This window comes from Mirounga leonina, unplaced genomic scaffold (genome assembly GCF_011800145.1).
Source record: "Mirounga leonina isolate KUSES-001 unplaced genomic scaffold, KU_Mleo_1.0 Mir_488, whole genome shotgun sequence".
Lineage (NCBI taxonomy): Eukaryota > Metazoa > Chordata > Mammalia > Carnivora > Phocidae > Mirounga > Mirounga leonina.
Window position 1 is genome coordinate 11002849 of NW_023270777.1, and position 27900 is coordinate 11030748.

General features: G+C 51.2%; 1 protein-coding gene across 1 annotated transcript; it reads left to right on the forward strand.

Annotated features, from left to right (window-relative positions):
• Nucleotides 1–143: 143 nt before the first annotated feature.
• TOP3A (DNA topoisomerase III alpha) lies at nt 144–27900 on the forward strand. The gene is made up of 19 exons (XM_034989723.1): nt 144–553; nt 4427–4486; nt 5645–5718; nt 6564–6639; nt 7614–7722; nt 8742–8885; nt 9041–9211; nt 9482–9582; nt 11461–11535; nt 12796–12878; nt 14966–15173; nt 16810–16995; nt 17188–17317; nt 20156–20269; nt 20369–20534; nt 22026–22169; nt 23659–23781; nt 25225–25874; nt 27208–27900. Exons 1-19 carry the CDS (start codon nt 374–376, stop codon nt 27384–27386), a joined length of 2973 nt encoding a protein of 990 aa, XP_034845614.1. The 5' UTR covers nt 144–373; the 3' UTR covers nt 27387–27900.

Below are 27900 nucleotides of genomic sequence, written 5' to 3' on the forward strand. Positions count from 1 at the left end.
CTCCCAAGGACGAATCGACTTACCAACCACTGTCGGGAAGCGAAGGAAGTGGGGCGGAGGAGCGGAAATGTGCTAGGGGTCCAGGAGCGCGGGGCAGTCTGGGAGTTGTAGTTCGCGGTCATGTGGCGCTCGGGCGGGGCGGATGTAGCCCGAGAAGGCGGGCGGAAGCGGGACGCCTGCGGTGCGGGATTCCCGGCAGAGGCAGCGGGTGCAAAGCCCGGCGGGCTGAGGGGAGGTGACGGGCCGCAGAAGGTGGCGCTGGCGGCTCCCGGAGGCCCCAGTTCCCTTAGGACGGGGGCCAGGTGGACCTCACCTCTGGCTTCTCCAGCATGCGTGGGCACCCGGGGGGCGGCTGCGGGCGCGGGGCCTAGGGATGATCTTCCCGGTCGCCCGCTGCGCGCTCCGCTGGCTGAAACGGCCGGGAGCCCGCACCTTGTCCCGCGCTGCCATGGAGGTGGCCTTCCGAGGCGTGCGGAAAATTCTCTGTGTGGCCGAGAAAAACGACGCGGCCAAGGGGATCGCCGACCTGCTGTCCAACGGTCGCATGAGGCGGGTAAGGAGGCGTATTTCCGATCAGCTGTGCGGGTGAGGGAGCTGTCCCGATCCCCCAGCGGGACGGCGAGGCGCGCGCTGGGAATACACACGGAGGCCACTTCTCTCGCTTCTGGGTCATTGCATTGGCTTCCTGTCTTTTCCGAAAGATAGGCATGCAAAAGTACAGTGAGACGTTTCACCCGTGTTCTTGAAAACCTTGGCTCCTCCTCGTCCACAGCAGCGGTTCGCAAACTTGTCTGATGATCGGAACCAGCTGGGGCACCGGCTATTCTGTGGGTCTGGGGTGAGATCAGAGAAGTCTTTATTTTAACATTAGTCCCTGTGATTCGGAAACTCATTTGTTGGGAACCACTGAGCAAAGTCCTTTCAGTTGGTAGTCAGGCTCTGTCCGAGCATTCCCAGCTAACAAGCTCTCCCCGTCTCTGTCGCATCCCCGGCGTTCTGCAGCTGCACTGACTTTGCAGTCTGTGAACGCATATTGATGGGGCAGAACTGCCTAGGGTTTGGGATTAGAGCGAACATCAGCCCTATTCCTACTGGTACAAACTCCAAGAAACAGGCAAGTAAGGGATGAGAATGTGTCCTAGACACACTGGAGGTGCAAAAGATTTTGTATAAGAGTTGGCACGGAGGCGGCAAGAACTGTTCAGGAAAATCTGTCAAATTGAAGTGGATCGGGCGCCTGGGTGGCTCAGTTGGTTAAGCGACTGCCTTCGGCTCAGGTCATGATCCTGGAGTCCCAGGATCGAGTCCCGCGTCGGGCTCCCTGCTCGGCGGGGAGTCTGCTTCTCCCTCTCCCACTCCCCGTTTGTGTTCCCTCTCTCGCTGTGTCTTTCTCTGTCAAATAAATAAATAAAATTAAAAAAAAATTTTTTTTTTAATTGAAGTGGATCGTGAAATGGTTTTCTGGAGGCCATTTCTAAGAGTATGGGGAAGAAGTTCCCTGCCCTTTTTTCTTTAAAGATTCCCAAGATCCTTAGACCTCCATTTCTAGCTCCTGGATAGTGGGAGCAAGAGCTGATGTGTTGTAGAGTGCGGGCCTCTGACCCCTCACATGGAAAACTCCAGTAGCTTTCTCCCTAGCCTTTCACTCTTGAAATTCTCCATTGCCAAAGTGACTTTATAAAACACAGATATGACCCCAGTAATCCCCCACTTAAAACCTACATTGTTGGGGCGCCTGGGTGGCTCAGTCGTTAAGCGTCTGCCTTCGGCTCAGGTCATGATCCCAGGGTCCTGGGATCGAGCTCCGCATCGGGCTCCCTGCTCCGCGGGAAGCCTGCTTCTCCCTCTCCCGCTCCCCCTGCTTGTGTTCCTTCTCTCGCTGTTTCTCTCTCTGTCAAATAAATAAATAAAATTTAAAAAAAAAAAACCTACATTGTTTATCTCAATTGATGCAGAAAACGAAATTGATAAAAATGTAATCCCCTTCATGATAAAAGGCATTTTTGAAAATCCCATTACTAACTTTAGCTGGAGGGTGAAAGACTGAAAGCTTGCCCTCTGAGATCAGGAACGAGACAAGATTGCCTATTTTCCCCATTGCTATCCCAAATTACTAGAAGTTCTAGCTAAAGGAATTAGGCAAGAAAAATAAATCTAAATTGGAAAGAATTAAAAATATGTCTATCTGCGGGACGCCTGGGTGGCTCAGTCGGTTAAGCATCTGCCTTCAGCCCAGGTCATGACGCCACGGTCCTGGGATGGTGTCCCACATCGGCTCTCTGCTCCGCAGGGCGTCTGCTTGTCCCTTCCCCACTGCCCCTCCTCCCTTCTCACGTGCTCTCTCTTTCTCTCAAATAGCTAAAATCTTAAAAAAAAAAATGTCTGTTTGCAGACAACATGATCTTATAGAATAGAAATCCTAAAGAAGTCACGAAAGACCATTAGTGCTAATAAATTCGGCAAAGTTGCAGGATACAAGATCAACGCACACAAATTAGTAGCGATGAACAATCGGAAAGAAAATTAAGAGAACTGTTCCATTTACAATAGCATTCAGAAGCACATTGAAAACTACAACCTTCTACGTGTGTACAGCTTTTTCATGGTTTTATTTTTTATATTCGGAAAGAGAAATCTTAGTGACTCCTGCTATACATTAGCAGCAGCCGTGTAACAGTTCCTCCAGAGTGCTTAGAGAAGGAACTTGTGTTTGTTTTTTTAATAGAGTGGACAACACTGCAAAAGAGATCACAAAAGCTACATTCTTGGTCTACCGGGTTGTTTTGTTTTTGTTCTGTTTTTCTTTCTCCAGACTCCAGAACTACTGTAATTTGGGAGCATCCACTTTCCCTGAGCACCTCACGCAAATGGGGAATCGTACATAATTGTGCGCCATCCTCAGATGGGACTTGTAGGGGGGCAAGTTTGAAATGTCAGGAAAAACATTTCACATCCTCGAGGCTACCACTGGCAGAGGAGACCACCTGGAAGAGCCCTGTTGTGGGGTCACACGCATGTTATCAGACAAGTTATTTATCTTGAAACGTATATCTAAAACAGTGGTTTTCAGACTGCGTTCCCAAGAGACCCAAGGGACAGTGAATGTGCACCTCAGGAGTCACTTGGGGCTGGGCTGGGGAGAGGTTGAGTAAGCCGACTTCAGCCTTGTTATATATCAGGGTCCATATTAGTGTTTGTTTGGGAGGGCTTCAGAGCTTTCTTAAAAAGTCAGAAACCATTTTCTCGAAAAAAAAGTTGCTGACACTGCTTCTCATAAAAAAAAGTCAGAAACTACTGATTAGACAGTTTCTATTCTCTATTACTAGAAGGGCTTAACTAGCAAGTGGAGTTTATACAGAGGAATTCTTTTCTTGGCAACATTGGCAACCAGTGAACTCTTAAGTATCAGATACTAAAATAAAATCCCTCTTAAAATTTGTCATTATGGGGGCGCCTGGGTGGCTCAGTCAGTTGGGCGTCTGTCTTCAGCTCGGGTGGTGATCTCGGGGTCCTCGGATCGAGCCCTGTGTCTGGCTCTGTGCTCAGTGGGGAGTCTGCTTGAGGATTCTCTCTCCCTGTGCCCCTTCCCCTGCTCATTTGTTCTCTCTCAAATAAAATCTTTTTTTAAAAAAAATCATCCATATGCCTCAAAGATAACCTCATTTACTATTCCACTCAGAAGAATTGTCTTTGTGAGACGGAGGAAGACTCTTCTCAACACTGACCCTTCTCTTGGCCCTTGAACATTTCTCCAGTTCCCAGTTGGCCCTTTTCTTGTCTTCTGTGTAGTGTTGGTGCAAAACTCACATGTGTAACTACATTTAATGTCCCTATGGAGAAAAGTGGGACCTACTCAGAGAGGGTCTTATTCATCCATGATTACAAGCTAAGGAATTGCTTTATAGACTGGGTTCCAGTTCTGACTAGGGCTCATAGTGTTACTGGATTTTAGAGCCAGGGGAGAACCCAGAGGTAAATTTATTCAAAAATAAATTGATGTTCAGAAAAGTGAACGACTTGCCTGTGTTCACAGTTGACAGGTACAATTGTACAGCCAGAAAGTAGTAAAAGTATATGGGGAAGAAGGAGAAAATTGTCAAGAGAATTATGTCCTAATCCTTCTTCTGCCTTTAATTTGTGACGTGACCTTGGACACATCCATTCTCATCCATGAAAAGATGTTATATTAGCCGACCTCAAGGTTACCTTCCAGCATAAAAACTCCATGGACTCTACCAATTATGTGCTTGTAACTATTTCGAGGAGCCACTTGATAAATGGTCTTAGTAATATAGCCTAGTTTTTGTCTTTAGGAAATACTGTTACTTTTCAGTATTATCGCTTACCAGTGTTCTGCTTCATCTTTAGGCTGAGGAATCCTTTGTTTTCAACGTAATCGATCAATTGTATTTTTGTTTTGTTACAGAGGGAAGGATTTTCAAAATTCAACAAGATCTATGAATTTGATTATCATCTATTTGGCCAGGTAGGTGTCTTTTAGATCTGTGGGCCATTTTGGGGTATGTTCCTGGAGTTTTTCGTTATGGCTATAAAAAGAGCAGCTGTTTACTAGAGGTCGTCCCTAAACTCCTTGCATCTTGAGTTATTCGATCGAGAAGAATGAGCCTGGCCACTGTAGAATAAGTCACAATCTTTTAAGAATAACGATTGTTAAGACCTAAAGATCCCTGATGACAGGCAACCATTTTATCATTTATAAGGAAGTCACTTTTTTTTTTTTTAAAGGGTTTTTTTTTTTTTTTTTTTTTTTTTTTTTTTTTTTTATTTATTTGAGACAGAGAGAATGAGAGAGACAGAGAGCACATGAGAGGGGGGAGGGTCAGAGGGAGAAGCAGGCTCCCTGCCGAGCAGGGAGCCCGATGCGGGACTCGATCCCGGGACTCCAGGATCATGACCTGAGCCGAAGGCAGTCGCTTAACCAACTGAGCCACCCAGGCGCCCCCAGGAAGTCACTTTTTAATTAAATGTGGTCCCATCTCTTTATAACAAGAAAGAAGCAAATACATAAGAGTTTGAGGAAACTTTAAATCCCATCAAAGGCATCATGGTGCTAGAATCAGAAAGGTGATTGTATTACTGTGGCATTTGGCTTCAAGGAGACATATTTATGTTCATTTCTTCCTGATCAACTAGGTTTGGTTTTATTTTTTTACAGACTTTTTTTTTAGAGCCATTTTCGGTTTTTAGAGCAAAATTGAGAGGGTGGTAGAGAGATTTCCTATAGAACCCCTGCCCCCCCAACACACATATACACACCGCCCACCCCCACCCCCCCCCCATGATCAACATCACTCACCAGAGTGATATATTTGTACAATCGAGCCTACACTGGCACATCATAAGCAGCCAAAGTCCATACTTTACATTAGGGTTACCTCTTGGTATTGTATGTTCTACGGGTTTGGACAAAAGTATAACATGCATCCATCATTCTAACACCATGCGGAGTATTCCCACTGTCGCTAAAGTCCTCTGTGTTCCATCTGTTCATTCCTCCCCACCTCCCCCCAAGCCCCTGGCAACCCCCTTTTTTTTTTCCTTAATAGAAGTTTCTCCCTTTTATTTGGATGATCTGGCAAAATATAATTTCTAGAAGACTAATGTGAATTTTGTTATTATTCAGAATGTTACCATGATAATGACTTCAGTTTCTGGACATTTGCTGGCCCATGATTTCCAGATGCAGTTTCGCAAATGGTCAGTACAATTCCTGGGGGAGGAACTTTCTGATTATTACAGTAAGTTGTGAAATGCTACAGGAATTTTGAGGCATGTTGATCTCATTGTAGAGCTTACAATACTCAGGTGACTGTCTCAGTCCATTCGGGCTGCTGTAACAAAATGTCATCAACTCGAGGGGCTCATGAACGACAGAAATTTATTTCTCCCAGTTCTGGCTGCTGGAAGTAGGAGATCAGGGTGCCGACACGGTCAGGTGAAGAGCTCTCTTCCCCGTTGTACTCTGCTGACCTCTCACTGTGTCCTCACCTTGTGGCAGGACTTAGGGAGCTCTGTGAGGCCTCTTTTATAAGAATGGGATTTTATAAATCCCGTTCATGAGGTAGCACCACCCTTGTGACAGAATCACCTGTGAGAGTCTCTCCCTTCTAACCCCATCACATTGGTGTTAGGATTCCAACATGTGCATTTTGAGGGGACGAAAACCATAGAGACCACAGCAGTGACCTAAGATCAACTGAACCATTGTGAATTTTTGCCCTACGTTTAGAATAAACAACCACTCTGAAGGGTATTTCCCTTAAAATAGCCAGACCTATTTCACGTAGTCCTTGGGTTACATTTATCCTGTTGCAGACATGAATGAAAGAGTCCCAGAATTTCTTCTTGGCCACTCCTGTTGTCACAGAAAGCAGGAAGGGCTTTGTACAGAGGGTCGTAGCCTTGATTTTAATTCTCTGGCGTTTTCATGTGGGACTTTTTCTGTTGGGGATCCATCACTGGAGCAATTTTTTCTCATTAAAATGGGGGACTTTCCATCCTGTGCTGAGGTTGGATATGTTGTGTTTTCATTTCTTTTCTAGGCAGAGCTGCAATCCCCTTGTCCTCTTTGAAGCAGAAATTGAAAAGTACTGCCCAGAGAATTTTGTAGACATCAAGGTAGGATGTTTTAGAAGACATGTGGCACTGGAGTTGAGCAGCTTCCAAGTACAAAATAATTGAACTGTGATTCCTGTGTTCTGAATGCATTAGAATTTAGAGATCAAGTTTCCCACCACACTTAGTACCATGATTTTATTTATTTTTTAACATACTTTTTAAAGATTTTATTTCTCTTAGAGAGAGAGAGAGAGAATGTGAGTGGGGGGAGGGGTAGAGGTAGAGGAAGACAGAGAATTCCAAGCAGACTCCACGATAAGCGTGGAGCCCAACTCAGGGCTCGATTCCACAACCCTGAGATCACAACGTGAACCAAAGGTCAGACGCTCAACCGACTGAGCCACCCAGGCGTCCCAGTACCATGCTTTTAAAAATTACTCCCACTCATCATATAAATGAGGCCATTTAAACTAAGTAGCCAAGGAACTAAAGTAAGCTTTTTTGTAAGTAGTGGTTGTTTAAATCCTAGGGATAATATTGTTAAGTTATTAATCCTAGATTCAGCCCTAATTAACATGGAGAGACGACAAAGTGTAAAGGGTCATTTGACAGCAAGTTATGAGTTCTCAAGCAGTCAGGGCACCTATAATTAGTTCACTGCTAACTGGGAAGCCTTCTTGGGGGCAAAACTCAATTTAGGGATTTTTTTTTTTTTGGACCAGTTCATTAACAGAGCCATGAGAGTTACAAGTATGTGTTAGAACTGAGTTTCAGGTTTCATCAGACTAGGGTAGTTGTATTAAACCCTCCGGCTTCTAGAAGCTCACTTACAGGTCTGTGGTTCTAAGCTGGAGGATTGTACTGTTGGCCTTGGCATCCTTAGAGGTGGTAAGAGCAGTTTCCCAGATCTCTCCTTCTCGCCAAGTTGCCATGTTCCAAGAACATCACTAGTCTTCAGTCAGATCTCTTTAGCGGAGAGGTGTTAAGTGATTGCATTTGTGCTCTCCCTGCTCTTTCCCCACTGGGAATTTCAGAAAACTCTGGAACGAGAGACTCGGCAGTGCCAGGCCCTGGTGATCTGGACCGACTGTGATAGAGAAGGTGAAAATATCGGGTTTGAAATTATCCACGTATGCAGGGCCGGTAAGTGCTGTGGCTTCTGAGTTTCCGTAGTTTGGGACCACAGAAGTAGATGGTTCCCCTGTGCGGACGGGCCGTGGCTGCGTTCCTCCCCAGAGAGTCTCCCCCCTGGATCCATCAGTTCTCCCCAGCTATGTGTCCTGGAGCAAGTTACTAAACCCTCGGGAGCCTCAGCTTTCTGGAAAGTCAGGCCAGTCTGACACAGCTGTTAGGGCTGCATAAGGACTAAATGAGTTAACCAGTGGCACAGACCATGTAGCCTAGGGCTTGTGACGTGTTAGGTCCAAGTACATGGCCAGCTCCTCAAGAGCAGGGACTTTGTATATCCTCTTTCTTTACGTATTGAATATTTCTAAGAGAACGTATACACGACATACGTGCAGTACGAAGAATAATTCTAGAATGTCGTGTTTGTCTGCTGTGTTCTTGGTACAGTACCGGGATATTAACACGTACTTGTTGAAATGAATTTAAGTGACTCGAACAGGGCTAATGACTTCAGGTAACTTAGAGGAAGTGATGTGTGGCCCATCCTCAGGCTTCAGAGAGTGGACGGCTTCCGTTTTCCCAAAGTGTGTTTGTGTTGAAAGCTGTAATGACTCCTGGGAATTTAAGCACATTAACTTTCAGGGACAGTGTACGTGTCCTGTGTTATTTCCATGCCAGGACGTAAAATTCCCCCGTAGGATCTTTCCATTGACAACGTTTTTATTTTCCGTAAGTGTCTAAGAGAGCAAGTGAGATTAGGATCTTGAGAGGCTCACCAAGAGAATAGCTGAGATTCACTTGAATCCCTAAAATTCATACCACTGTTATTTCTCACAACACTAAGTTTAGCGGTTATAGTGAAGTTTTCCTCTTAGGTGGCTAGGCATGCTGTTTATTTAACCTAATCAGAAAATTGGGTGCCTCACAGCGTCTTGAGATGGTTTTCCTTCCATTCAGGGTGGTTTAAGAAAAACGGGCCCTTTATGCTGGGACGGCAATGTGATTTGACTTTGACCTTGGTGATTCTTGCACAGTGAAGCCCAGTCTCCCGGTGCTGAGAGCCCGTTTCTCTGAGATCACCCCCCGAGCCGTCCGGGCGGCCTGTGAAAACCTGACCGAGCCCGATCAGAGAGTGAGCGATGCCGTGGACGTGAGGCAGGAGCTGGACCTGAGGATTGGTGAGCCACCGGTGAACTCCTGGGCGCCCACGTGGCACACTGGGTGTTGGGTTACAGAACTGAGAATGACGTTCGTGTGTAAGTATGTGCAGCTAGCTTTGATCTTACAGTCCACCACTTTCTCCTTCCTTCTTCCTTCCTCCCTCACTTTCTAGGAGCTGCCTTCACTAGGTTCCAAACCCTGAGGCTTCAGAGGATTTTTCCAGAAGTGTTGGCAGAGCAGCTGATCAGTTACGGCAGCTGCCAGTTCCCGACCCTGGGGTTCGTGGTGGAGAGGTTCAAAGCCATTCAGGCTTTTGTGCCAGAAACCTTCCACAAAATTAAAGGTAAGGCTGGGGGAGTTGTTTATGGCGTGGAGCCCAAGGGCCTGGGAAGAACCGGGAGCGTAAATGGCACTAATTAACTTTTTCAGCCTTGCTGTCCTTCCTCCCACCCTGTTACAAGGTTCAGAATCCACTTAGTTTTCTTAGGGACCCAAAATATTCCCAAAGCAATGTTTCATATCCCTTTGGACTTCCACTGCAATATACTTTCTCCTCTCTGTCCTATCATGTGGCTTCCGTGAGTCACGGCCTTCCCGTTTGTCCCCAATACAGTAACTCATGACCACAAAGATGGAGTCGTAGATTTCAACTGGAAAAGGCATCGTCTCTTTAACCATACGGCTTGTCTTGTCCTCTACCAGCTGTGCATGGAGGTAAGAAATATTTGGAATTTTAGTGATCTGGGAAAACCGTTCTGTAGGTTCCCAAGCCAGTCCTTCTCTTAGGGGAGGTGATCCTGCTCCATTTTCCTTCTGAACCGTAGCTTTCCGCTTGCATCTCAGTATCATTTTTGGGGAACCAATAAGACCGGAACTCCATGAAAACAACGCTCAACAATCTGAAAGTAAAGGGTCTGTAGACCTTTTAGATGAAGTCAGAAACTGTAAGAACTGTATAGCTTCAGTCTCTCCCTGCAGCAGAATGCTGTCACCGGAGACAACTCGGGATCTTCTAGAGCAGTCTAGAACAATAGACTTCTAGAGCTGGAAGGAGTTTAGACAGTATCTGGTCCAGCCTCCTCTTCCACTGGTCGGATGAGGAGATCTAGAGAGAAGAAAGTCACAAATGAACAAGTGAATTTCATACGGGGACTGATGCCAGGAAGTAAAAGGGTAAAGGAACAGAAACCTGCCTTGGGGGCGGGGGGCAGGGAGCGGGAATGTTCTAGATGGGGTGGTCAGGGAAGGCCTCTCACGGTGACCTCTGAGTGAAGGTCAGGGTGATTAGCAGGAGGCAGCCAGCCACAGGAGAGCCTGGGGGAAGCACGGATCAGGAGAGTGCAGCACATCAGAGGGCCACGGGCCGGTCAGTGGCCGAGTTGCGACCCTTGGACCGATCGTCCACACAGTGGTACTCAAGGAAAGCTCAGAGATCTCTACTTCGATGGGTCATGTGTGCCCCTGGCCGAAGGCCCCAGGCAGGTTTAGTAGTGATTTGGGAAGGGGGATGGTAACTTGTGAGCAGCTGCTACAGTGCCAGTCTTACGTGATTTTATTCAGTCCTCCTGGTGCCGTGAGGGTGGTGATGCTGTCCCCACCTTACAGGCGATGTGGGAGGAAGTTAAGTAACCTGTGCACAGACTCTCTGGAGCTAATGAGGAGCAGAGCACGGCTGGATCCCCGTGTATGTGACTATCCAGCCCCTTCTGCAGACCACACTGCCTCCCAGGAGTCACTCTCCCCACTGCTCCACCTTTGACCCTAGAGGTCACGCAACCACTGGCATGTCTGTGACACTGCACATTTATCTGTTAATAAAAGAGAGCTGTCCTTTTTCTACTTCGCTAGAATGTGGTGCAGGAAGGCCTGGCAAGTTGGATACTTTCGCGTTCCTTGTAAAGAGCACCTGGAGCCAACTCCCATTTGCGGAGAGAAATGTGGATTTTGAAATACAAATGTCCTCATCAACAAATCAGTTAGACTGAGTTCTTTGTCCATTTATAGTCTCTTAAAAGTCTGAAGTTGGGCAGGGCACCTGGGAGGCTCAGTCGGTTAAGCATCCGGCTCTTGATTTCAGCTCAGGTCATGATCTCAGGGTTGTGAGATCGAGCCCCACGTCGGGGTCCACGCTGGACATGCAGCCTGCTTAAGATTCTCTCTGTCTCCCTCTGCCCCTCCCTACCCTGCTCTCTGTCTCAAAAAAAGAAAAGAAAAAGTGTGAAGTCAGTCTTAAGATTGAGTTCTCCAGCTTGTAGTGTATAATTTCTCCTATTTCTGACTTGGTATTATCCTGAATTTAAAAAAAGAAAAATGTACACTGCACGTATAGATAGGAAACGGTTCTTCAGAGATGCACAGGCTGTTGTGAGGGCTTATGAAGTTGCCCCTCAAAGCCTTGGTTTGAGCGGGAAGGTGGTGATGTCTCCACCACACTGTGGGCTACAAGCCGACCTCACTCGAGGTCCTCTCCCGGCCGGAGCAGGGACCTCTGCTGGTGGTGTCGTCCAGAATGGTGAGCTGAGGCTGCCGCAGGAATGTTGGAGAAGGTGCACCAACAGGTTACTATGGCCTCTGCTTTTTCTGGCTTTCTAGGATCCCAGGGCAACCGTGGTGGAGGTCAGGTCTAAGGCAAAGAGCAAGTGGAGGCCTCAAGCGTTGGACACTGTGGTATGTTCCAGAAGAGTGTGCCAGGTGCTCAGGAGCGCTGACTTCCCGTGCTGGGGACCCGGCTTCTGCAGCAGATAGTGGCCCAGTGGCAGGAAACATCACCCTTTATGGGGCCATGTAGGAAAGTGCTTGGGAAGAAAAAAGCCCCAAAACAGGGCCTGCTTAGTCTTCTAATGCTGGGGTTTGGTTTTTTTGTTTGTTTGTAAGTTAATAAATGCAGTATAGCTGCTTTGTGTGGGGTTTGGGAAGCCTCAAGAGGAAGACACATCACCCCTCACCTTGCCAGCCTTACGCAATCTCTGATACAATCGGAGTGTCTTCCTATTTTTTTCATACGCGTGTATTTTACATTGTTGTAATTGGAATAGGTTGTTTTTTCCGCCCAAGCATTTTTTTTAATGTTTCTGCATAATCTGTATACACATCATTTTTAAAGATCTGCATTAATAGCCTACTTTAAAGGGAACAGAGTTTTTCAAATTTTTAGACCCAGGAAGAGCCACCCCCGTTGGACATAACTTGGAGTTAACTACCTTGGGGCGGGGGGTGCCCCTTCCCAAAGACCACTTTGCAGGAAAATTCAGAGTATAGTTTCTGTCGGGATTCACCCTAGAGATTGAACATACAGAGCAAGCAGGCTAAGAGAAACATGCAGGGACTGGTGGGCAGTGTATTCTTGATCTGTGGTGTGGCATGGTGTGTGTGTGTGTGTGTGTGTGGTTGGATTGACAAGGGGAGAGTTATGGATTGATTTCCTATAACAGACATAAGTGTATTATTCCTCACTGGTTAAGTATGCTTTCACATACAGCCATCAGCATTGGTGGAATGTCACCAGGGGGAAGAACAGCCAATTATCTCCCAGGAGTTCTTGAAGAATGGTATTCGTCACCAGGAGAAGTTACTAGGGCCCGGGTGGTGTTCCCAAAGTTCGGTTCCCAGACTGCCTGTGTTAGAATCTGTGTATTAGCTGGCTTGTTGAAAAATGCTGATTTCTGGCCTCTATCCCAGCCCTCTTCTGTCAGTGCTCAGGGCCCGGGAGTCTGTTGCCTCCCTGGGTGATTCTTGCTTCTGCCCATCAGATCTACCCCGTCCCTGCCCAGCAGGCCCAGAAAGCTTTCCTCAGCACAGTCTTTCCCCCTCTGTGTGACAGCAGCTGGAGTGACAGGGGCCAGACATTTGTGAAGATGAGTTGTGTGGCCGTGCTGTGCCCTCTGACTCCTGCACTACGCCCTAACTTGCCTGTGACACGTTTAACAGGAGCTTGAGAAGCTGGCTTCTCGAAAGTTGAGAATAAATGCTAAAGAAACCATGAGGATTGCCGAAAAGCTCTACACTCAAGGGTAAATATTCCACATTTGGGAATAGAATTCAGTGCATCTTTGTCAGGGTGAAATACTTTATTTATTTTTAGAGAGGGGGGCGCAGAGGGAGAGCGAGAATCTTTTTTTTTTTTTTTAAGATTTTATTTATTTGTTTGACAGAGAGAGACATAGGAAGAGAGGGAACACAGGCAAAGGGAGTGGGAGAGGGAGAAGCAGGCTTCTCGAAGAGCAGGGAGTCTGGTTTGGGGCTCGATCCCAGGACCCTGGGATCATGACCTGAGCCGAAGGCAGACACTTAACGACTGAGGCACCCAGGCGCCCCAGGAGAGCGAGAATCTTTTTTTTTTTTTTAAGGTTTTATTTATTTATTTATTAGAGAGAGAGAATGAGAGAGAGAGAGCATGAGAGCAGGGAGGGTCAGAGGGAGAAGCAGACTCCCCGCCGAGCAGGGAGCCCGATGTAGGACTCGATCCTGAGACTCCAGGATCATGACCTGAGCTGAAGGCAGTCGCTTAACCAACTGAGCCACCCAGGCGCCCCGGAGAGCGAGAATCTTAAGCAGGCTTCACACTCAGCATAGAGCCCAGCGCGGGGCTCAGTCTCACACCCCTGAGATGATGATCTGAGCCAAAATCAAGAGTCAGACACTTAATTGACTGAGCCACCGGGCGCCCCATTTTATTTTATTTTTTAAAAGGATTTTATTTTTAAGGAATCTCCACGCCCAACATGGGGCTCGAACTCACAACCCAAGATCAAGAGTCACACAGTCACCCACTGAGCCAGCCAGGGGCCCCAGGGTAAAACATTTTAGAGCTTATGGGAAAATACAGACTGTCTAGACATCACCTGAACTCTGAAGTAAAAGAATTTTGACACTTTTCTTTTCTTTTCTTTTTTTAAGATTTTATTTATTTATTTGATAAAGAGAGACACACAGAGAGAGGGAACACAAGCAGGGGGAGTGGGAGAGGGAGAAGCAGGCTTCCCGCCAAGCAGGGAGCCCGATGTGGGGCTCGATCCCAGGACCCTGGGATCATGACCCAAGTTGAAGGCAGACACTCAACGACTGAGCCACCCAGGCGCCCCGACGCTCACTTTTCTGATATGAAAAAGGCATTTCAAAATCACTTCCTAAAATAAGAGCCCATAGAGTGAATTCCCATCCCACTGTTGACCTCTCAGCAGCTGCCCCCAGGGCCTTGGCAGGTGGCACACAGCACCTTTGGGAGTCGTTTGCCATCGTAAACCATCCAGGGACAGTGTGGTCCTCACAACCAGCGTGGCAGCCACTCACCACAGGGGACTGTTGAACACTTGAAATTTGGGATGTGCTGTAAGTGTAAAATATGCACTGGGTTTTGAAGACTTGTATGGAAACAAGAATGTAAATTATCTCATTAATGCTGTTTAAGTGGCCAATAAAAAAATGTTAAATTACATGGAGGGTCCACATTATGGTTTATTAGGCAGCATTATTCTTTCTCTGTTTTTTTTTTAAACATTTATTTTTTAATTTTTTTTCAAGATTTTATTTACTTATTTGAGAGAGAGAGAGAGAGGGCTGAGTGGAGGGGCAGAGGGAAAAGCAGATTCCCTGCTGAGCAGGGAGCCCAACCTGGAACTTGATCCCAGGGCCCTGAGATTATGACCTGAGCCGAAGGCAGATGCTTAACTGATGGAGCCACCCAGGTGCCCCCCAGCATTATTCTTTCTGTGCTCGAAGCGAAGTCGTAGAAGCAGGCTCCATTGCCACTGTCAAGGCTGTGCAGGTCACTGGCAGAGCAACGAGGGATCGGGCCGGGGCTGTGTCCCCGGCCACACAGGTGCTGGCAGGCCTAGCGGGAGTGTGTCCCACCCCGTGCTGCCCCCTCACTTACGCTCTGGCTTCTCGGAGCATCTCAGCCAGCGAGCCTGCTGTTACTCACCCCATTGTGGGTCCCATGTGAGAACCTTCCTCAGCAGAGGGAAACTAGGTTGCCTTCCGTTGAGCCCGCTAAGGCAGATGGGGCAGGACAGGTGTCTCCGGGGGTTTCCAGTCTAATTCAGCTGTTTCTAGAGCAATTAAAGCAATTTCTTTTTCTCTTTGTTTGTCTTTGTTCTAGGTACATCAGCTATCCTCGTACTGAAACAAACATCTTCCCCAAAGACTTGAACCTGACCGTGCTGGTGGAGCAGCAGACCCTGGATCCACGCTGGGGGGCCTTCGCCCAGAGCATTCTAGAGCGGGGTGGCCCCACTCCACGCAACGGGAACAAGTCTGACCAAGCTCACCCTCCCATCCACCCCACCAAATACACCGACAGCTTGCAGGTCGGTTTCCCTAACCCCGCCTCCTGGAACCCGTGGGGAAGCGAGGGGTCAGTAGCACTTGATTGTACTCTGCGGGCTCTTACTTTAGGAACTAAGTGATTTTGAAATAGCTCTTACATTTTAGCAAAGAGATGTCAGTGTCAAAATTCTCTTGCTTCACCATCCTGCTTGGCTTCCATGAGCCCCCTCCCGCCCCCCAGGTTGGGTCTACTCTGTGCAGCCCCACTTCCCACTTTGTCAGACCCTCCACACCTGGCTGGGCAGTTCACCTTCCCTGTGCCTTTGCACAGCCCCCACGGGGCCTCCCCAGACTGGACCGGGTTCCATTGCCGTCCTGAGGCGGTGACACCCGACACTGGCCTCCTGTCGCGGTCCAGGGGCGGCAGGGCTTTGAGGCAGCCCTGAGAAAGCTCAGGCATCTCACCTGCTCCCGCCCTTCCTCAGCTGGGGGATGCACTCCGTGAGGCCAAGCTGGTTGGGCTTGTTTGCAGGCTTATTGCAAAGCTAAATCCGGTCTGGTCTTTGTTTCCTTCTTTTATTAATACATACGTTCTTCTCTGGCTTTAAATGTGGTATGTGTTCGTTTTAGACAGTTTAGGAAATTCAGAAGATTATAAGGAAGAAACATTTGCTATTTCCCCATATGCTGAAATATTTTCAAGTACGACACTTAATGATCGTGTAGATATACCATAATTTATTTTGCCAAATGTGTTTTTGTTTTTTTTTTTAAGATTTTTTATTTATTTATTTGACAGAGAGAGACACAGCGAGAGAGGGAACACAAGCAGGGGGAGTGGGAGAGGGAGAAGCAGGCTCCCAAGGAGCAGGGAGCCCGATGCGGGACTCAATCCCAGGACCCCGGGATCATGACCTGAGCTGAAGGCAGTCGCTTAACCAACTGAGCCACCCAGGCGCCCGCCAAATGTGTTTTTTAAAAATAAATTGCCCCCCAAGGGCGCCTGGGTGGCTCAGACGGTTGAGCGTCTGCCTTCGGCTCAGGTCATGATCCCGGGGTCCCGGGATTGAGTCCTACATCGGGCTCCCTGCTCCTTGGGAGCCTGCTTCTTCCTCAGCTTCTCTCTCTCTCTCTGTCTCTCATGAATAAATAAATAAAATCTTTAAAAATAAAAAAAAAAAAGAATAAATTGCCTCCAACTTTCTGAGACGTGATGACAGTTAACGTTTATGTCTGTGTCTGTGTGGACCTCCCATTATTTCCTTGGGATCCGTTCTTAGAAGGAGAATTACTGGCCGTGAGTATGAGTGTCTTAGGGGCTTTTGACAGATCGAGGCTCACTAGACCCTTGATTACTTACCTGGTAGAAAATCACCGCAAACCCTGGGAGCCGGGGCTGCTGGCTACAGCTTTCCGTGTCTTGTACACAAGGGGTCTCTTGTTAGCTGTTACGCTTTTACCTCGTTTTCTCCTTCGGCTGGGTTTATGTCAGAAAACATCGGGCATGTTTGCCTGGCACTCCATGCGGGTGCAGAACCTACAGGAGCCACGTGCCCTCTTCTGTGCAGAACTCGAGGCTGAAAGGTGGCCTAAACCAGGTCAGACTTCCGGTGAGGCTGAGGTCCTTGGGCGGTAATATTCTGCAGGGAGTTGCAGACTCTTCTCTTGTCTTCCTAGGGGGATGAGCAGCGACTGTACGAGTTCATTGTGCGGCATTTCCTGGCTTGCTGCTCCCAGGATGCTCAGGGACAGGAGACCACCGTGGAGATCGACATTGCGCAGGAACGCTTCGTGGCCCATGGCCTCATGATTTTGGCCCGAAACTATCTGGACGTGTACCCATATGACCACTGGAGTGACAAGGTAATAAAGCGCAGGCCCAGTCAGAGGTCAGAGTTCACGTTCTCCGTGAGCCTCGGGGAGAGGGGAAGACAGTCGTGTTCCTGACCCTCATGCCGTCCGACGGAACAGGGCCAAGCGCTTCAAAATGGCAGTTGTCTTTTGCCTCAGTGCTGCGTGGAGTGATCGGACCGATGCTTCTGCTCCTCCCTGTAGACCCTCCCTGTCTACGAGAGAGGTGCCTGCTTCCAGCCCAGCACTGTGGAGATGGTGGACGGGGAGACCAGCCCACCCCAGCTGCTCACCGAAGCCGACCTCATCGCCCTCATGGAAAAGCACGGCATTGGTCAGTAGCCTGTCGTCGTGGTAACCAGCAGCTCTTGTATGTCTTCTGGTCTTCGTGACAGCTCTGCCGTGGGTGTCCTCTTCTTGATCCCCTTTATAGCTGAAGGGAGGCATAGAGAAGTTCAGAACATGCCTGAGGCCACGAGGTGTGCGAGGTTTTTTGTTTTTTTGGTTTGTTTTTTTAAGATTTATTTTATGTATTTTAGAGAGAGTGGGGGGGGCAGGGGGCAGAGGGAGAGAATCCCAAGCAGACTCCACTCAGCACGGAGCCCCACGCGGGGCTCTATGCCGTGACCCAGAGATCACGACCTGGCTAAATTCAACCCACTGAGCCACCCAAGTGCTCTGTTGTGCGAGTTATTAAAACCTTGGTCTGAATAAGTCCACACTTAGGCTCTTAACCTCTGCTCCACCCCAGCTGGATCAGGACATGGATATGTCCCAGAACTCGGTGGCGGGGACGGGCTGGACTGGGAGCACCCTGGCCAGGTCCTGGCCATGGACTCAGGATTTTTGGCCCACACAGGGGTTTGTTTTTATCTCGAATAAGGTACCAACATTCAAAAGTTGAGAGATTCCACATAAACGTCTGTGTCTTCGTCTTGAGAAGTGTCGGGAGGTCTGGCAGCCCAAGCCTTCCCTCCCAGGTGGAAGCAGTTGGTTGAACTGGGAAGGCAGCTGCCTCTTCTCACTTGGCTTCGCTCACCAGTCGTTCCGTGCCAGGTCCCGGCGGCGTCTGGGTTGGTCACCCTGCAGGTAGCCACAGCTGGCCGTGCTCGGAGTTTCCGTTACAGCGTTTCCCCTGATTGTTTAGGAACTGAAATGAGGTTAAACAAGAAATTAGGCCAGAATTGGTTTTCCCAATAGGTTCCGTGGCCACGGGTTGACAGGCAGGTCTGCTGCCCCCTCGTCCGTTTCATCACGACTCTGAGGATCGTCTCTGGCAAACCCAGTTCAGAAGGGCAGCGGCGTGATGGAGAGAGAAGTGGCAGGAAGGAGAAGTAGAGCTCCCTGGGCGTGTTCCGGCAGCAGGCCGTTCCCCGTGGGGCACGGACGGCCACCTCACTACCCAGTGGCTTTTGTAGTTCTGTGACTTCGGAAGAAGGGCCCCTCTTGGAGTCCACTGGCCGTTGTCATGCTATCCAGAAAGCCTGTCGGCTTAAGTCAAATTAGAGTTCGCGTACTGCTCAGGATGTACTCATTACAAATGTGACGCTCACGAGAGCCAGACCTTGGTCTTGGCCCCGGGGACACAGTGAGGAATAAGGCCTAGGCATCCCGTGCCCGTCGAGGGCTCGTCTAGCAGGAGAAACAAATCAAAGCAACACACAAACACAGCCTGTTGGCTCTGCAGAGATCGGGCAGGGACCGTAAAACCTTACAGTAAGAGTTCCTGGGGAGTGAAGCAAGCCCGGCCCAGGCAGAGCGTGAGGGAGCACAAAGGGCCCGGAGAGCACGTGGCCCTGTGGCGGGGAGCAGACGGGGTGGTCACGGAAGGTGAGGCTGGAAAGATGATTGGAGCCCAAGTGCAGGGCTTGGCACGCTGGCCTGAGGGGCTTGGGTGTGGGCCTGTGGCTCGCAGAGAGCCATTTAAGATTTCTGAGGAGGGCACCTGGGTGGCTCAGATGGTTAAGCATCTGCCTTCAGCTCAGGTCATGATCCCAGGGTCCTGGGATCGAGTCCCACATCGGGCTCCCTGCTCCTTGGGAGCCTGCTTCTCTCTCTCTCTCTCTGTCTCTCATGAATAAATAAATAAAATCTTTTAAAAAAAAGATTTCTGAGGAAAGGAGCAAAGAGAGCTGCATTTCTTAAAAACGTTAGCGGCGTTGTTGAGACATAATTCACATACTGATTTAAGTTACTCAGTGTAGTCACAAAATCAGGCAAGTATCACCTTACTTAATTCTAGAACGTTTTCATCGCCTCCAAAAGCAATGCCATACCCCTTAGCAGTCTCACCCCATTCCCCCTCCCCTCCATCGCTCCAGCCCTGGGCAACCACTCATCTTTCTGACTCAGTAGATTTGCATGTTTTACACAGTTTGTATACATAGAATGATAAAGCGAGTGGCCTTTTGTAACTGTCTTCTTTCACTTCGCGAGTTCTCACGGCTCGTCCACATTGTAGCGCGAATCAGTACTTGCTTCCTTTCTGTTCCCTGTACTGTTCCACTGTGTGCAGAGACCACAGTTTATCCATTCATCCGTTGGTGGAATTCAGGGCATTTCTGGTTTGGGGCAATTGTGAATAATGTCGCAGCGCACATTTGTGCATAGGTTTGTATGTGGACGGGTTTGCGGTTCCCCTGCGTAGATACCTAGGAGTAGAATTGCTGGGTCTGATGGTCGCTCTTGTGTTTACCTTCTGAGGAACCTCTGGACCGACCGCCGTTCGCGTCCCACCGGCCACGTGTGAGGGTTCAGGTTTCTCCGAGTTCTCACCAACATTTGTTCTCTGTGCTTTTCGGTGATGCTTCACACCAAGTGGGTGTGAAGTGTGGTGTTTCTTTGTGCTTTTGAGTTGCATCTCCTTGATGACAGCTCCATTTGCAAAGATCCCTTTGGCCACAGCATAAGAAATGGGTTGGGTGGAGGATGCGACCAGAAAGGTGGAGACTGAGCACATTGTCCTGATGCCGAGGACGTGATGTGGGTTCCAGCCGTGGCTTTGCCACGTGGAGCGGAGGAGAAAGACTTAGAGGTGTCTCAGAGCTGGCGTGGGCCTGATGCAAGTGGAGGTGTCTTACCGAGAATGAGGAGTCCAGGCAGAGGAAGGTGCCTGTGGGACAGCGGGGAGGGGGGTGTCTGCATCACGCTGAGTAACGGAAGTGGCTTTCAGGGACTGATGCCACCCACGCGGAGCACATCGAGACAATCAAAGCCCGGATGTACGTCGGGCTCACGGCAGACAAGCGGTTCCTCCCAGGGCATCTGGGCATGGGGCTCGTGGAAGGTAAGCAGGAGTTTGAGGTGGGTGGTTGCAGAGCCAGGCGGCTGAAGCCCCCGGGGGAGCTGCGTGGGGCCCCGCGGAACACTGCTCTTCTCCCTGCAGGTTATGACTCCATGGGCTATGAGATGTCCAAGCCTGACCTTCGGGCCGAGCTGGAAGCTGACCTGAAGCTGATCTGTGAAGGCAAGAAGGACAAGTGGGTGGTTCTAAGGCAGCAAGTCCAGAAATACAAGGAGGTTTTCGTTGAAGCGGTGGCCAAAGCTAAGAAGTGAGTCCAGACCCTACTTGCCTGCGCGTGAGGTCATTTAGCTCTGCCTCCTGGGCCGTGCCCTTGCCCTGAGCAGCGAGAGCGGGGAAGATTCAGCAGAAAGCGGGGGACGCGCCTCCTCGCTCCTCGTCACGTGTGCCCGCGGGTGCTTCAGCGTCCCCCAGGCCAGTTCGCCTTCTGCAGGGCTGTCGTGCTTGGGTGTCCACGTGCAGCTGCTCCCCCTTCGGGTTTTCCTCCCGAGTTCTGTTCCTTCTGTAGAGCTTTGTCAGCCCAGAAACCGTAAGCAGAAAAATCTGGGCCAGTTATTTCAGGCTGTTGGCTTTAGAGATGCCATTCTCTGGATTTTAATTCTGTCTCAAGTTAACAGGCACACAGTCCCGAGCCGTAAATTCAGTCTGACACATTTGTTCTATGGAGTATTTGGAGGTGGTCATGTAGCAAGCAGTATGTGGGCATGTTGTTGGGGAAATACACCTTTTCTGCCCCGTGCCAACTAGGGAAAGAAATGGATGAGCCGGGGCGCCTGGCTGGCTTTAGTCGGTAGAGCATGTGACTCTAGATCTCGGGATTGAGTTCAAGCCCCACGTTGGGTGTAGAGATTACTTAAATTTATTTTTAGAGACAGAGTGTGCTCGAGCACGCATGCAAGTTGGGGGAGGGACAGGAGAGAGAATTTCAAGCAGATTCCGTGCTGAGCGCAGAACCTCACACGGGGCTCAATCCCACAACCCTGAGATCATGACCTGAGCCGAAATCAAGAGTCAGACGCTCAACCGACTGAGCCACCCAGGTGTCCCCCAAAATAAAATCTTTAAAAAAAAGGCCAGGGTGGGGAACGGATGAGCTAGCTTAAATGTAAACCCAGACAGGCATTTCTGGAGTGCGTGCAGGGACCCTGTGCAGTTTGATGTGAGGCCAGTGACAAGGCAAAAGTACCTACCTGTAGCTGGATCCCTCCTGGGAGCTGCTGGGAGCCAGAGAGGAGCCAGGGCTGCTTGGCCAACCTCTGTTCTCTGCATCAGGCCTGTGGTGAGCAGCCCCCTTCGCCCTGGTCAAATTCACCTGGTGTGCACATAAGAATATTGTAGGGGGTGCGCCTGGGTGGCTCGGTCGGTTGGGTGGCTGCCTTCGGCTCGGGTCATGATCCCGGGGTCCTGGGATCGAGTTCCGCATCGGGCTCCTTGCTCAGCAGGAAGCCTGCTTCTCCCCTGCCTGCCATTCCCCCTGCTTGTGCTTGCTCTCTGTCTCTCTCTTGCTCTCTCTGTGTCAAATAAATAAATTAAATTAAATTAAAATATCATAGGGGTACCTGGGTGGCTCAGTCAGTTAAGCATCTGCCTTCGCCTCAGGTCATAATCCCAGGACCCTGAGATCATGACCTGAGCCGAAGGCAAACACTTAACCGACTGAGCCACCCAGGCATCCCAATAAATAAAATCTTAAAAAAAAAAAAAAAAAAAGAATATTGTGAATGTTTTGCTCTTTCTTCAGATTGGATGAGGCGTTAGCCCAGTACTTTGGGGAAGGGGCAGAGGTGGCCCAGCAAGAAGCCATCTACCCGAGCATGCCAGAGCCCATCATGAAGTGTCCACAGTGCAACAAGGACATGGTCCTCAAGACCAAGAAGAATGGCGGGTCAGTGCCGTACATCTGCTTGCCCAGCACTTGCTGGGTTGGCTGGACACTCTCTGAGAGGCCCTGTCATTTCATTTCTGTGTCATTATTTAAAGGCGGTCCTACCGTTGCCGGCCCGTGGACTAGGTATTGGAGATAGAAGGGTAGCTGACAGGGACCTGGCCTTGGAGACGTGAAGTGCTCTGGGATTCAGAGGAGGTGGGGGATGATGGCGCCACCGTGTCCCTTGTGGATAGGACATCGCCCATCCACCGTGTGGATGATGGTGGGGAAGGAGGAGCTGAGGAACCAGCTGGGTCTGAGTTCAGATCCCACTTCTGCCACATACACAAGTTTTGTGCCCCAAAGCAGGTTACGTTAGCTACTGAGCCCCAATTTCCTTTTCCATAAGCCTAGGTCAGTGGTGTCTACCATGGGAAGGGTGAGGATTTGGTGAAATGTCTCCAAAATCCAGCCCTGGGGGTCAGGAAGAGCAGAATTTGATCCCAGGTCCTTCATTCCTCCGACCCCCTTGGATTCCCCGACTACTGACCCATCACTGGCCCGGGCACAGAGAAGGCCAGCCTGGCTCTCAGAAACCAGAGGTTAATGGGCCTGACCTGGGACTCGGGATGCCCACAAACACAGAAGGCAGTGCCAGGGTGGGCTTAGCCCGGTGCAGGATACTCGTAAACGCTCCAAGTGCTTGGGTCAGCCGGGGAGGTCTGGAGATCGTCCTGTGGGATTTACCGCTCTGAGGGGTATCTGCCAGTTTCCATTTCTGAGTTTGTAGGTTTGCTCTTTGAATAATTGGGCTTTGAGGTTTTGTTGGGTGGCTTTCCCCTGATCCAGCCATACCCAGGCATGCTCAGAGGACGTCATAGCCAGGCATGCTCAGAGGACTTTGTAAATTGTGTTCCCATTGGCTTTTCTGGCTCTAAAGTTTTGTGACTGGAAGCCGCAAAGAACTGTTGGCCGACGACGCAGTGCCGGTGTCCGGAATAAAGACTCTTCCATCAGACAGCTAGGGCTCTCTTCCCAGCGCCCCCGCTTACTGCGCGTGCATCCTTGGGCAGGTTTCCAGACCGCCCCCCGCCTGTTTGCCCCACTGTGAACTGAGGGTGCTGCTGGTCCCCATCGGGGTTGTCATGTGGAGAAGTCAGGGAGCATCTGAGAGCACGCGGCCTGGAGCCTGAGCAGAGCCCTCGGGACTGGGCCTTGCCGTGGCCCAGGAGTTGGTCAGCGGGTTGGTGGTTTCTAAGTAGAAAGCAGAGTCAGCAAGAGCAGTTTCTTTTTCTTAGGGAGATGAGAAATAAATGCAGGCCAGTTTTTCTCAGTCATTCAGTACCAGCGACTGTGCATCCATTTATGTGTCCTCCAGAAAAGTGAATGTCTCCTTTTAATCAGCCGGAGAAAATCTTCTTTGCCAGATGGGCGACAGCCCAGGAATGTGTATTTCCTGCAGTCCGGTGGCTTCTGCCCGACCCTGCTCCCTGTGCTCCCTCTCCAGGTTCTACCTCAGCTGCACGGGCTTCCCAGAATGCCGATCGGCCATGTGGTTCCCGGACTCTGTGCTGGAGGCCAGCAGGGACGAGAGTGTGTGTCCAGTGTGTCAGCCGCACCCTGTTTACAGGTGAGCTGGGCCCCTGCGAGGCTGGGGCGTGCTCGCCGCGCTCAGCAGCAGCTGGGTTGGTGGTCCTGAGTCGGCTTGTGTCCCACCCTTGCCTTTGTGGTATGGAAGCCATGGGCCTGGGGGCAGGTCCCGGGGCAGCTCGGGAGGAGCCCTCCATGCACCTGAAGAACCACGAGGGCACCCTTTCCCTGCCCGTTCCAGCTAGATTGCTAGATTGCTGCCCAGCCGAGTTGGGGAAGTGAATATTCCGGTGTCAGATAGTGTTTCCAGGCTCCTCCCAAAAGCCCAGAGCCCTTGGGTAGAACTGGTCCTCAAACCTTTTGGTCAGAGGACCCCTACACTCTTAAAAATCATTGAGGGGTGGCGCCTGGGTGGCTCAGTCGTTAAGCGTCTGCCTTCGGCTCAGGTCGTGATCCCAGGGTCCTGGGATCGAGCCCCACATCAGGCTCCCTGCTCAGCGGGAAGCCTGCTTCTCCCTCTCCCACTGCCTCTGCTTGTGTTCTTGCTCTCGCTATCTCTCTCTCTGTCAAATAAATAAATAAAATCTTTAAAAAAAAATAAAAATAAAAATCATTGAGGAAGGCACCCAGAGAGCTTTCATTGTGGGTTAAGTTTATCAATACTACCATATTCTGAATTGAAGTGGAGATGTTTTAAAAATGTACTTTTTAATTTTAGAATAGGTACGCTGCATACTAAGATAAATAGCATATTTTTACGTATTTGTAAAGCAAAAAGGTAAGAAGAAAATGCCTATTTGCAAAGCAGAAAACGGAGAAAGAAAATGCATTGTTTTCCATTTTTGTGAGTCTAACATCTGGCTCGATAGAGTTAGACTCTGGTGTCTGCTCCCAGTCAGTCCACTGGGCTGGTCGTGTGGGCTCTAGCCTCCGGCAAACTCATGCATATGGCATGGGAGGACGAGAGCACAACAGACGTAACTTCCTAGCCTTGTTACGAAATAGTCCTGACCTCACCAGCAGCGTCCAGGGGCCCAAGAACCACTGGTTATAGGAAGTGAGCCTTTCCGAGGTTTCTGTGTTTTTTAAGGTTTTACTTATTTATTTGAGAGAGAGTGAGAGCATGAGCAGAGGGGAGGGGCAGAGGGAGAGGGAAAAGCAGGCTCCCCACTGAGCAGGGAGCCCGATGCGGGACTCGATCCCAGGACCCTGGGGGATCATGACCTGAGCCGAAGGCAGACCCTTAACCAACTGAGCCACCCAAGCGCCGCGCGGCTTCTGTGTTTGGGAGATTAACCGGGGTTTCAGATTTCTTCTGTCTCCCACTCTGAGCTCTCATGACACCCAGAGGGGCTTGTGGCTGGCAGGTGCTGGGGTGCGGGGGTGCCGAGGGGAGGCCCGGGGTGGGCGCAGCTCTCTGCGGACAAGGAGGAGACGCTTGCAGCTGGTAGTAAGGCTTTCTCGCATCTCCTGGCCTCGCTAGGTTGAAGTTAAAGTTTAAACGCGGCAGCCTTCCCCCGACCATGCCCTTGGAGTTTGTCGGCTGCATCGGCGGATGTGACGAGACGCTGCGGGAGATCTTGGACCTGAGGTTCTCACGGGGCCCCCCCAGAGCTTCCCAGCCAGCCAGCCAGCCCTCTAACTACCTGCAGGCTAGCCAGTCCCTGAATAGAATGGCCAGCGCCCCCCGGATGCTGCCCCCACCCACCGCCGCCGCCGAGGGCAGCAACTCGGTGACCTGCAACTGCGGCCAGGAGGCCGTGCTGCTCACCGTGCGGAAGGAGGGCCCCAACCAGGGCCGCCAGTTCTATAAGTGCCACGGCGGCGGCTGCAGCTTCTTCCTGTGGGCCGACAGCAGCCCCTCGGAAGCCGGGGGGCCGCCCTCCTCCACGTCGAGACCCACCGGCGGCTTGCTGGGCCGCCCGCCCGCCACAGGGGACCGCCGGGGCGGGTCCGGCCGACCCGGAGATGAGGACGGCGGCGGGGGCATGTCCTGCCTGTGCAGCCAGCCCACCGTCACCCGCACTGTGCAGAAGGACGGGCCCAACAAGGGCCGCCGGTTCCACACGTGCGCCAAGCCCAGAGAGCAGCAGTGCGGCTTCTTCCAGTGGGTGGACGAGAACGTGGCCCCAGGTGAGGCGGGGCGCCCAGGCTCGGGTTTGCTTGGTGGTCTCCACCTCGGAGACCCGGGCGGCGGAGGGAGGGACGAGGGCAGCGGTGGGGCTGGTGCAGCTCTCGGGGCAGCCTGCCGCGTGCCCGCCGCGTGCCCAGTATACCGGCTGTCTTCACGTCTGTCGGCTCGGCCCTGTGAGGCCGCGGAGGCCCAGGGTAAACGAGCTGCCCCTGCTCGGGGTCCCACGGCCACGCGGCCCGAGGTCGGCCCGACCCCACAGCCCTGGGCTCCTCTAGCCTCCGTAGGCTCGCGAGGTCCTCGTCATCGGCCGCCTTCCTTCAAATGCGGAGCCTGGCCCCCCCGGGGATGTCTAGGAACCCGCTCAGGCTTACACGGCTTGGGCCCGGTGCCCCGAAACCGGGTGTGGTGAGAATTGCCCCCCAGACATTGGAGCCAGGTGGATAATGCCCCGGAGGCCCCCGAAAACGGCCCCCGCCCGCCCCAGTGCCCAGCAGAAGCTTAGCTCACGTGTGAGCATGGCCGAAAGGCCTGGTGGGAGCTCTGTTGTCGGGCAGAGCCGGGCCCCGAGCCTGCCTGTGGAACCTTGAGCAGAGGGCTTGGCCTCACAGCCTCATGGTTTCCTCAGTAAGATGGGCGCTTGCCCGCCTTCCTTGGGGTTCCTGTCTTGTAAAAGAGTTAGGGAGTCTCAGGCTATGATTCTGACACACGGGGTTGCCGGCTCGCACGTACAGGAAGAACCCAGAAGGCTCGGTAAGGCGCCGGGCTGGCTACCGGTGGCGGAGGGGGGCCGGAGACAGGCTCACGTTGGAAGTGTGTGAGGAGCGGTGGTTCGGGCGTGCAAGGCTCCCTTGTCGCCCTGTTGGAAGGAAGCGCTGTCTGACCTCCAGGCCATCTGATCAGTTGTCCTGGGCGCCAGGGCAGTCAGAATTAAGAGGCCTGTTTGAGGCCTGGAAGAATCCAGAACTCAGTTAACTTGCATGGGAGGTGGGGAGCAGGTGGTTGGTCACGGGCCTGCCGGGTTTCGCTGCTTCTCCAGCAGCCTCAGGCCCGTTGGCTGGACCTCTGCTTCCGGAAAGAGGACGTGCGTGAAGTGACAACAGTGCCCTTTTCATCAGGATAGTGATTGTGGGCCAAGGCCTTCAAGGGCTCCGGATTCTTCAGGGAGTGGCGTTGGGGCCACTGAAGATGACAGGAGGGAAGGGAGCCTGGCCTGGGGGTGGACACGGCCGTGCAAGGCTGGGGGGACACCCTGCACCCAACACTCGGACCTGGACTTCCTGCCTCTTCGGTGTGTCTGTTCTGAATTCAACCTTCCCCTAATTCTTCCCACAGGGACTTTCGGAGCCCTGACCTGGCCAAGAGGCAGAGAAAGAACCCAGGGGCCAGAGGCCAGAAGCAAAAGAGCCCGGGCCAGTTCCACAGACACGGGGTCCACGCCCAAGAAATCCCGGAAATGCAGCCTTTGCCACCAGCCCGGACACACCCGTCCCTTCTGTCCCCAGAACAGATGAGGCAGGGGAGTGGAGGGAGGGCTGCTTCCTCAGACCTGCCCCTTTCCTCTCGGGAATAAGCTGTTTTCACTAGGACCTTCCCTGCCCTGTGGAGGTCTTGAGGAAAGCGGTGGCTTCTGGAGCCTGGCCTAGCTGTGCTCGGGAGTCAGGATCCAGACCGCTTTCTGGAGAAGTCCATCTCGGGTGGACAGTAACCCCCGGCCTGGGGCTTCTCACTGCTGGTGCTGCGGAGCATTTAGCAGCGGGGTGCGCGCATCCTGCGCTGTGGCCTCCGGGGCTTTCTTCCCTTCTGGAAAGTCCCCTCGAGGGACCGGCACTCCTGTTCCAGGCTCCGGGCAGCCTGGACAGGGCTCCGCTCGCGGACGTTCTGAGAAAGGAGGGTGTAATGCAAGAACGTGGCTCTTGTTCTAAAATTGTGTCTATCGAAGATGCTTTGTTTGTCTTTATCGAGACGCCGCTGCGGCCGGGACACCCCACGGCTCGTGTGCCTTAATAAAGAATCCTGTCCCTCTGC